This window comes from Oreochromis aureus, linkage group 3, assembly GCF_013358895.1.
Source record: "Oreochromis aureus strain Israel breed Guangdong linkage group 3, ZZ_aureus, whole genome shotgun sequence".
In the NCBI taxonomy this organism is placed as follows: Eukaryota; Metazoa; Chordata; class Actinopteri; order Cichliformes; family Cichlidae; genus Oreochromis; species Oreochromis aureus.
Genome location: NC_052944.1, coordinates 112,834,120 through 112,845,757, shown reverse-complemented (window position 1 = coordinate 112,845,757; position 11,638 = coordinate 112,834,120). Strand labels below are relative to the sequence as shown.

Here is an 11,638-nt window from a genome sequence, read left to right as displayed (position 1 = left end):
TGTTCAACTTGTAGCCAAGTATCTCACTGATCACTGCTGCCGTATTGTAGTGTTTAGGTTCAAAAATGTTGAGGAGGAATCCAAAAAACCACAGATCCAGCCGGGTGCAATTAGACGGCATTTTAATGAATTACACATGTGTGAGTCCGAACGCTGTGCAGATTTCAGCGTCGAACTACCTTACAATAGTCAGACAAAGGCTTTATAGGGTTTCTGTTGTCAGGCAGATCCAGTACAGCATACGTCAGCCTAAACCACAAACGTTCAGTTAACTTTGAACACAGTCATCGTCTTCGGCTCGACCCCAGGTGCTTCCTGTCTCCATCCTCGGACGCTCGCCTCCGCTGTCGCTTATCTCTGGGACATCTGGTGTACTTCCTGGAACAGACTAACACGTACGCACCCCCACTTTGCAGTCGCAAGCAAAACATAATTAAACTCTTACCTATATAAATGAGTCTATCTAATATGTATGTGTATGTGTGTCAGCTTCTGCTGCCCTTTGTTTCACCTCTCAGCTCCCCAGCTAGACCTTGTAACCTTTCCACTTAGACAGAAGGCCAGCATGTACTGAAACTATGTGTGTGTGTATGTGTGTAATAATCTTGACTGATATATAAAATATATAAAACAAATGTTTCAATCTAATACAACTACTTAAAGCTTAATCAGCGATAAATGCATAATAAAACACCCTGCTCTTGGCTTACACTCAGACTCGGCTTTCAGTTTCACTTCTGCAAGCCTTGCAGAAGTGTTTCCTGTCTCATTTTGGCACAGAGTGTATTTCCTGTCCCTGCAGTCTACACAGAAACATTTAAGATTATTATATAGGAGCATTGAAAAACATTTAAAATTATAGATTCAACTCCACAGTTTAAAGTGGTTATAACTGCTCCTGTAATAAAGACTGATATAATACCAATATATTTGAACATCTGAATGCATCTGGATGCAACATCACTATTAATAATGAAATGGTAATGATGATTATACTAATAGCAGCAAATAATAGCAGCATAACATTCCAGCACTCCCGACAGTAGATCAGCTTGTTAGTCTCACTAATCATGGCTGTAGGTATCGTCCGTAGTGCTGCATTAACATCATCTAGCAGACCTTCTGAGGGTACTTCACGTAATCTTGGTAACCGGCTACGGGGGGTCCAGGTTTCAAGCTTGGCCATGATCCTATCTTTCGGGTCCGTTCCTCTCGCACTCAACAATCCTTCTCCTATCGCACTTGGGGCTTGGTACCCAACCTCGGGTGGGGGTGATGATATCTCCCCCCTGACCTGGCGTCCTGGCTCCCCCTTGCCGTAGCATTTATGTTGTACCTCGTCAATCTCTAGCTGTGGGAGCAGTCCATTCTTTCGAATGTTGGAACACTGAACTACTAGTTGTTTCGCTGTCATTGTGGACGTTGGGTATTAAAGAATCCACAGTTCCCTCATCCTATTCATGTAACCCCTTCCACCAGGATGTTCCCCGTCCCATTCCCCTTCCCCTTCCGCCAGGAAGGGGTTACATGACTATTACTTGAGTAGTAGCATTCCAACTCTACAGCAGCCCTCATCCATATTTTGAATTGTACTTCAAATTTAATACAATATTTATAACTGTAATATAAATAGATAAAATTTAGTATTTTTAATATTCCTAGCAAAAAGTATTACATAAGATTCCTCTAATTATAGCAAAATACTGTTATTCCCACAGAGAAAAAAGTGGAAATGTGAAGATTACAGTTGTTAATTTTAATGAGCTCAGACTTGTTGAAAATGCAGAGGAGCTGGTTGTGAACCAAGCTTCAGAGAAAGACAACATACTGATATTCACTGCGAAAAAGACAGAAAACAACATGTGGATCCTGGAATAATGGGAGCTTCCATCTTTAAAGGACTGAAGAGGAAGAAGTTTACAAGGAATCATTTAGAACAGTTTCAAACATCAACTGATTGAATCAATGAAACTGAAGACGTGTTACTGAGAGAAAGAGACAGACATGTACAGACTGAACAGTCAGAGTGTTTCTCTAACAGGAGGAAACTCTTTACACTCAACTCAGCACAGGGACACTGAGGAACCAGACCAGACTGTAAACCCAGGATAAAGAGTTTCAGTGAATGTGGTGTTGAAGGTGTGGAGGTGGATCAGAGTGTCAGCGGAGACTCTGTAGAAGGACAGAGTGCCAGCAGGACAGTCCACATACACTGCTACTCTGTTAGAGACAGAGGAGGAGGAGACGGATGTTTTTATGTTATTGTGCCTGACATATTGAGGAGCACCATCAGAGCAGTACAGACTCCAGGAATGTTCATTCCATCCGAACAAAAAGTCATCACTGCCTCCTTTCCTTCTGATTCTTCTGTAACTCACTGATATATCAACTCTTCTTTTCCACTCGCTCTCCCAGTAACAGCGATCAGTCAGACCATTTCTACACAGCAGCTGAGTCTTGATATCAAATCTGTCTGGATGATCAGGATATGACTGAACCTCCTCCACATGTGTCACCTTCCTGTTGTTTTCAGACAGTTTGAGTCTTCTGTTCACTGTGTTTGTGTCGATTGTGAGTTGACAGGAATCTGATGGAGAGAACAAACACAATCCAGCTACAGTTATTGATCCATCATCTGTTCATTGATTGACACTTTGATGATGACTCCTGACATCAGAGATGTGAATGAGTGATGTGACAGTTTGAAGATGGTTGAATGTGTGCTGCTTTGTTTTCATGAATAACATTAAAAACACACTTACACTTCCTCAGACCTGGTCTCAACCATCGGACTCCAGCAGGCTCCACCCTGAAAGGAGGAGGGGGGTCAGACCAGCACAGTCTCTTTCAGCATGCACACATAGATATTACATGGCTCTCATACACAGACTGTTAGACACTGATAAAGGAACAGTTCAACATTTTCACATACACACTACAATCCATACATGGATCAAACTGCCGATGAATTGGACTGATCCTGGATCTGTCAGTAGACCACTGTATTGAATGAAATATCACTGATTCAAACTGTGACCTTCATCATCTTTATATTTCTCTTCTGTTTAGCTGGAAATGATGCCTCCCTGCCTTTTGTACCAGCTGTTTTTCTCCTCTTGGTGTCAGTGTGGTTTCTGTACATGACCTCTGTCCTCTGAGCGAGTGCAGCGTTGTTTTCTTGTGTTTTAATGCCACCTGGAAGTTTTTCATTTTCTGATTTAATCAGAATCAGAAGATTTTATTTATCTCCAAGAGGCAATTAACATACAACAGAGCAGCATAACATTGAAGATATGGACAATGTGAAAAGGCAATAAGATAATAAATACACAGAATATGCAGCATATACAGCTTTAAAATCACACAGTTTTAAAATTAAAGTGACTAAAAGGTGAATAAATAACTGTAAGTGTGAGTACAAGAAAACAATTATTAGAATATAATGTGTCAAATTTGCTTGGATGAGTGGGTCCAGCAGTATATCAGAGGAATAGGGAAGGATTTATCTGTGTGTTTCAGTTTGGTTTAGCTGTAGGCCTGAGAGTGTGTGTAATTGTGTAGAGGGATACGAATTTATGGACACCGGGGTTCAGTCTGTCATAAAAGGAGACAGGAAGCTACTGCTGGGGGATGCTGATGCTTGTACCTGAATGTAATAAAAGCTCATAATTGTCATCACTTAGAAGTAGGTTTGCAGGAGACTCTCCACATAATTAGCTGTAAAAGTAAGACAATAAGAGGCCAACGGCCCAGTGGATGCAGAGTGGGGGTGTCAGTGCTTGTAATATGTTAACTGTGTTTTGTATGTTTTGTAGAGGAATTTGGTGTAGCTTGGGTGAGGGGAGATGGACTTTTATGACCGTCAGGAGGTCACATACACAGAGACACACACAGTGCTTTAACTGTTACGACGCACACACACGCACAGTCACTCACGTGCACTCACATAAACACAAAGGTACGCGCACACAGGCACTCAAGTGCTTGCGCATACATACACAAAGACAGAGTTTACAACGCACCATGTGGGTTTTATGATGGGGTCGCTTCTATAAAGCTGGTTGTAGCAAACAAAGAAGTGAAGATCTGCAGAGGGACACCGGCCTTGCACGTCTTCCCTTCTAGAAGATGCATGCGTAACTGAAGATGAATAAAGGTTTTGTGAAATGACTACTGAGCCCGAGAAATAAAAAAGAACCGGGGTGAAACTGCTTTACCTAACATAAGTGACTAAAAGTGAATAAAGTTTCGGTAGTATAAAAAGAGTGTAGAGCAGTTTATGTTTCTGGGTGTGGGAAATGGTCTTATCAGCCGGAGTTAAAAAGCAGAGTGGCTTTGGGGACAAAGGAAGCTCTCCTACTCTCAGTCCTGCAGGAAATGCAGCGGAAGCATCGCCCAGAGGGGAGCCATTGAAATGCGGGGTGAAGAATGTGAGAGGGGCCGTTGATGATTTTGGCTGCCTCTCTAAGGGCCTGTTGGCTGAAAACCTTTGCCAGAGTTTTGACATGCAGGCCAATGATTTTAGAGCACACTGATGCAGTGCGCTGCAGTCTGTTTCTATTCTGAAGGCTGAGGGAATGGAACCAGCAGGTGATGGAGAAGGTCATGATGCTTTCCAAGAAGGCATAGTTGAAAGTCATCATGATGGGTGTGCCGACTCCGAAGGAGTTGAGTTTCCTAAGGAGGTATAGCTGTTGGTGGCACCTCCTGAGAATCTCCACTGTGTTGGCAGAGCATTTCAGGAGGTTGTCAAAGATGGTTCCCAGGTATTCGTACTCCTCAACTACCTCAACTGGCTTCCCATGGATGGTGGTGGTGACTGAAGCAGCCAGATCCCTCTGTCACCACCATCTCTTTGGTTTTGCTCATGTTCAGTTCAAGTTTGGAGCTGTGGCTACTACTCTACAAACTCCTGAAGAGCGAGCCCGTGGTGTTGTGAGGGGCCTGACCGTGTCGTCAGCATATTTCACCAGGTGACGGATGGGCTGTGTGGATCTGCAGTCATTAGTGTAGAGCAGGGGTCGGCAACCCTAGGCACACGTGCCAGGGTTAACTGATGGCACGACCATTTTTCGTTTTTATGGGCCGATGATTTTTTTTTTTTTTTGTAACGGTATAAACAATGAAAGGTGGTGGATTGGCCAGATGCTGGCCGGTGTGTAAAATAACTCAGTTGTTTGGTATGGCGTAGCTTCCACAGATTCAGTAACATTAGCAAGTGGTGAAGGCCAGCAGGTGGATAAGGGAAAGGGGAGGCAAGAAGAGAGACCCGAGGCGGGGCCGGTGTTGGCACAACAGTCCGAGTGTCAGGTGAACTGAACTTCAGGTAAGAAGTTATGACTTGCAGTCTGTCTGGGTCAGATAGAAACTAGCGCCAGCGGTGCACATCGCAAATTAGCTCGCATAAACACATTAATTGTGGCGCTTTTTAATGACGGTATCTTAGCTAACAACCGAAACTCCCAGATTCAACTTGTAATTGGCTAAAAAAAACTTAGCCTACTGGTGAGAGGGACGTTGTTAGTTTTCCACATTCTGACACTTCAAAAGCTTCAGGAGCTGTCCACTCAGCACAGCATCAGAACCACGGAAATACACGGATACATCTGTAGACTCGAGACAGAATTCACAATGCGTTTTTGGGACTTTCAGGTGTATGGACCAATGTTTTCTTTTCTGATCAAACCAGAAAGCTTTAATGAGCAGCTGGATTTGTTTCGCATTAACTGGCTGAGTTAATGCCAGTTAATGCGACATCGAAGCAGCTGGAATCCATAGTTGTGCGTGTTCACGGAGCTTGCATTTTCACCTGCTGGACATCACTACCTGACAAGTTTAAACGTCTTCAGAACATTGCAGAGGCCTTATTGACAGTATTTGGCTCTACATATCTGTGTGAGCAGATTTTCTCTCACATGAGTGTCCTCAGGTAGCCGTCTGAATGCTGGACACTCGGAGACTTATCATTGTGAGGAGACCATAAAGAGTATTTGCATTTTCTGTTTTTACAGTTCATTTGTTGTTATGGATAAAAAGTGTCTTTTTTGTTTCAAAATAGCTGATAACTATTCTCTGATAGCTGCCAACATTTGCCAACAAATATAATTCTATAAAGTGGTTCTATATAGTGTGTAACTGTTAATATAGAGCGTTATTAAATTTATTGCTAATGCAATCATATGGCACACTGACTTCTGAGGAAATTTAACATAGCACTTGTCATCAGAAAGGTTGCCTACCCCTGGTGTAGAGGATGAAAAGTAGGGGGGAGAGCACACAGCCTTGGGGGGAGCAGGTGCAGGTGGAATGGAGACCGGAAAGAGAGTTGTTGACCCGAAATTCCTGAGTCCTGTTGGTCAAAAAGTCCAATATCCACAGGATTAGCTGATCATCCAGGTGAAATCGTGTGGAAAGTTTAGTGGCCAGGATATGAGGCTGCAGAGTGTTGAACGCTGATGAAAAATCAGCAAACAGAAGTCTGGCGGAAGAGTCAGGGACCTCCAGATGTTTGTGGATGGAGTCCAAGATGAAGATTTTTGCATCATCGACACCTCTGCATGCACGGTAAGCAAACAGGAGTGGGTCCATCCGGGGGTTAGTTGCTCTTATGATGTGCTGTTTTATGATCTTCTCCATGGCCTTCATCACCAGGGAGGTGAGGGCCACAGGACGAAGATCATTCAGAGACTTTGGGTTGTTTCTTTTGGGGATGGGGATGACTGTTTCCACAGCTGGGGGCCGGTGTGACTGTCAATTGAGTGTTGAAATAGAATCCGGAACACACTTCTTAGTTGCCCTGCACAGTGCCTCAGAACTCGACTGCTGATGTTGTCAGGGTCGGGTGAGCTTCTCTCCCTGGTCCTCCTGAGGGCTCTCACCACGTCCTCAGTCCTGAAGGTGAGTGCAGAGGTGCCAGGTTTGAGTGAGGATCCATCCCACTGATAGGTTTGTAGCATAAACCTATTCGCTGGAACGTTCAGGACAATTTGCTACACAGCAAGAACAAGACACAAGTAGGCAACGTTCTTTGTGTTACTCATGCATGAGGGAGGCCTGCCTGGAGCCAAGTGTCGTTCCACCCACTTGACCTCCATCAGACTCTCAGCCAGGTTCCCCATAGCACTCCTTTTATTGTGGTTACTTGAATATGCATAGGGTCATTAACATATAACGGCTTACATGGGCATACATGTGAACAATGAATACCCTGCCTGTGGTTTTGTAAGTGTGTGTGTGTGTGTGTGTGTGTGTGTAAGCTGCTGACCAAAAGGGTCATAAAGCAGGAACAACATCCTAGGTCATAAAGAGGGTAACCTCCCCACACCCAATGTATGGTTCACCCTAGATAACACAGTGAAGCCATACAAAGGGCAGGAAGTTTTACCAACATCAAACAGACCTTCACAAGGATGTTGCCTGTGATAAAACACTACAGACCCCCACTCAGAACCTCGAGAATCTGGGGAGGGGAGAACAAAAGAATTCCTTTCAACACACAGTTAAAGTACAAATGGTAAGAATAAAAATGACAAACATTTAACAATTCACTCTAACACCCACTTTGGATGGAGCAGCTCTCATTTCTAGAAATATGGACAAATTTATTAAACCCCCCAAAATATGACTATCCAGAGTTGGGACCAGGAAGCAGAGTTGCAGTCTTACACGCCTCTCTGCAGCTTCTCTCCTCCTGCTACCCCACCCCCCACCCCCCCCCCCAAAACCCATCTCCATTGAGACTGTGTCAGCTCCCAAACAGACAAAAAACAAACTAAAAACAATAAACAACTTAAACATAAAAAATCACAAAGAAAGAACAATACAGTATCCACATCTGAACCAAAGAGTAAAACAGTGAAATGTGGATTATTAAATATTAGGTCTCTCTCCTCCAAGTCTCTGTTAGTACATGACTTAATAATTGATCAACAAATCGATTTACTCTGCCTTACAGAAACCTGGTTGCAGCAGGATGAGTATGTTAGTTTAAATGAATCAACACCCCGAGTCATTCTAACTACCAGAAACCCCAAGCACAGACCGAGGGGGCGGTGTGTGTGGCAATTTTTCACACCAGCTTATTAATTAACAAAAGACCAAGACAGACTTTTAATTCATTTGAAAGCCTGATGCTTAGCCTCGTCCACCCCAGCTGTAAAACTCAGAAACCAGTCTTACTTGTTATCATATATCGTCCACCTGGGCCTTACACAGAGTTTCTGTCTGAGTTCTCAGACTTTTTATCTGATTTAGTGCTCAGCTCAGATAAAATAATTATTGTGGGTGATTTTAACATCCATGTAGATGCTAAAAATGACAGCCTCAACATGGCATTTAATCTGTTATTAGTCTCAATTGGCTTCTCTCAAAATGTAAAAGAACCCACCCACCACTTTAATCACACTCTAGATCTTGTTTTAACATATGGCATAGAAACTGAACATTTAACAGTGTTTCCTGAAAACCCTCTGCTGTCTGATCATTTCCTGATAACATTTACATTTACAATAATTGATTACACAGCAGTGGGGAGTAGACTTTATCAAAGTAGATGTCTTTCTGAAAGTGCTGTAACTAAGTTTAAGAATATAATCCACCCACTGTTATCATCTTCAATGCCCTGTACCAACATAGAGCAGAGCAGCTATCTGAACGCTACCCCAACAGAGGTCGATTATCTTGTTAATAATTTTACCTCCTCACTACGTACGACTCTGGATACTGTAGCTCCTGTGAAAACTAAGGCCTCAAATCAAGAGTACCTGACTCCGTGGTATAATTCTCAAACACGTAGCCTAAAGCAGATAACTCGTAAGCTGGAGAGGAAATGGCGTGTCACAAATTTAGAGGATCATCATTTAGCCTGGAGAAATAGTTTGCTGCTTTATAAGAAAGCCCTCCGCAAAGCCAGAACATCTTACTATTCATCACTGACTGAAGAAAATAAGAACAACCCCAGGTTTCTCTTCAGCACTGTAGCCAGGCTGACAAACAGTCAGAGCTCTACTGAGCCAACAATCCCTTTAACGTTAACTAGTAATGACTTCATGAACTTCTTCACAAATAAAATTCTTATCATTAGAGAAAAAATTACCAATAATCATCCCACAGATGTAATATCGTCTACAGCTACTCTTAGTACCATTGATGTTAAGTTAAACTCTTTTTCTCCAATTGATCTTTTTGAGTTAACTTCAATAATTACTTCTTCCAAACCATCAACGTGTCTTTTAGACCCCATTCCTACAAAACTGCTCAAAGAAGTCCTGCCATTAATTAATTCTTCGATCTTAAATATGACCAACCTATCTCTAATAATCGGCTATGTACCACAGGCCTTCAAGGTGGCTGTAGTTAAACCTTTACTTAAAAAGCATCTCTAGACCCAGCTGTCTTAGCTAATTATAGGCCAATCTCCAACCTTCCTTTCATATCAAAAATCCTTGAAAGAGTAGTTGTCAAACAGCTAACAGATCATCTGCAGAGGAATGGCTTATTTGAAGAGTTTCAGTCAGGTTTCAGAGCTCATCACAGCACAGAAACTGCTTTAGTGAAGGTTACAAATGATCTTATTATGGCCTCTGACAGTGGACTCATCTCTGTGCTTGTCCTGCTAGACCTTAGTGCAGCGTTCGATACTGTTGATCATAATATTCTATTAGAGCGATTAGAACATGCTGTAGGTATTACAGGTACTGCACTGCAGTGGTTTGTATCATATCTATCTAATAGACTCCAATTTGTACATGTAAATGGAGAGTCCTCTTCACACACTACGGTCAGTTATGGAGTTCCATAGGGTTCGGTGCTAGGGCCAATTCTGTTTACATTATACATGCTTCCCCTAGGCAGCATCATTAGAAGACATAGCATAAATTTTCACTGCTATGCAGATGACACCCAGCTCTATCTATCCATGAAGCCAGATAACACACACATTAGTTAAACTGCAGGAATGTCTTAAAGACATAAAGACCTGGATGGCTGCTAACGTTCTGCTTCTTAACTGAGATAAAACTGAGGTTATTGTACTCGGCCCTGAAAATCTTAGAAATATGGTATCTAACCAGATTTTTACTCTGGATGGCATTACCTTGGCCTCCAGTAATGCTGTGAGGAACCTTGGAGTCATTTTATACCAGGACATGTCCTTCAACGCACATATTAAAGAAATATGTAAGACTACTTTCTTCCATTTGCGCAACATCTCTAAAGTTAGAAATATCCTGTCTCTTAGTGACGCTGAAAAACTAGTTCATGAATTTATTACTTCCAGGCTGGACTACTGTAATTCATTATTATCAGGATGTCCTAAAAACTTGCTGAAAAGCCTTCAGTTAATCCAAAATGCTGCAGCAAGAGTACTGACAGGGAGTAGAAAGAGAGAGCATATTTCTCCTGTTTTGGCTTCCCTTCATTGGCTTCCTGTTAAGTTCAAGTTCAAATTTTCAAGTTCATTTTATTCGCCACATGCAATGGCAGGTTGCCCTGCAGTGGAATGAACCCGCCCCCCGACCATACACACACAACACAGACATCACATGGGGATACAGGTCAGAGAACGGTTGCATTACAGAAAAACCACTGAAATATACACTACAATGGGAAGGTACAAGAGGAAAAAAAAGAGACCTCTACTCATGCTGGGCTATAAGAGGACAGCATGAGAACAGGAAACAAAAAAACTCTTCTGCACAGAAAAGCACATAAATGTCCACAGTACAACAATATGGAGCACGTGACCAGCAACAGGGTTGGGTAGGGGGTGAGGAGTAATCCTGGGCAACACAGCAGCCATCCTGCCACTGCGCTGACTCTCCAGCGCGGGCCCAGACCCGCCCGTGTTCCCCAAGAGCCAAGAGGAGTCAAGCATCAAAGGCGTTGGAAGGAGGGGGGGGCAGTGAGTGCTTATCAGTGTAAGTGTATGTGTGTGCGTGTCCATAGTTCAGTGGAGACAGTGTCCTTCGCCCTGCCAGGCTAAGTAAACAGTCTTCCAGCCAACCCAGGTGGCCTTGCATGGAATGGGAAGGAACAGTCTCAACACAGTCGTTATCAGGGAGTGTTTTGATCGGCTACAGCCTTGAGCCCACAGCTGGCGCCAGAGGGGTAGCCGCATTATGATGGCGATTTTCTTTTCAACAACTCATGAGAATTTCGAGCTGTTTTCTAGCATTCCGACACTGGTCTCTCCATCTCCCGTTGGATAGCTGCGAGTTTTTCCATGATGTTATTTACCCTCAATTCCGTGGTCTTATCAATCTTTTGCTCACAGAGCAGATTCTGAGACCTCACGACCGCAGCCAACTGATCCGTGATGTATTCCAGCTTCCACCCATAGTTGTTGATTTGAGCGGATTCTTCCCTGATGTGTCCCAATATCCGCTCAGAGATGTTATTCTGAGTATTCACTGCAGCCGCAATTGCCTCCAAGCTCTTGACCATGTCCCCGTCTGTGAGCCCTTTCTGAGAACCCGCACCTCGTCCCGTCAATTCAATCTCAGCGGGCAGCTTTGCGGGGGTTTGAACAGCCGGTTCCGCTTTCTTAATTCTCCAATAAGCCAGGGCCAAGCCAGCTCCGATCAGCAGAACCCTGTTATCATGGTTCCGAATAGGTAGATATCTTCAGCGTCCTTGTTCG

General features: G+C 43.3%; 1 protein-coding gene across 1 annotated transcript in view; it reads right to left on the bottom strand.

Moving 5' to 3' along the window:
• Window positions 1–1,760: 1,760 nt before the first annotated feature.
• The window catches only part of LOC116320226, a gene marked incomplete at its 5' end in the record, with an annotated part of 145,551 nt that continues 135,673 nt past the window's right edge, over window positions 1,761–11,638 (bottom strand). Inside the window, 4 exons of the mRNA XM_039603845.1 lie at window positions 1,761–2,579; window positions 4,533–4,819; window positions 6,240–6,747; window positions 11,236–11,362. Coding sequence (XP_039459779.1) covers window positions 2,064–2,579; window positions 4,533–4,819; window positions 6,240–6,747; window positions 11,236–11,362 — 1,438 coding nt within the window. The remainder of the gene's footprint in view (window positions 2,580–4,532; window positions 4,820–6,239; window positions 6,748–11,235; window positions 11,363–11,638) is intronic.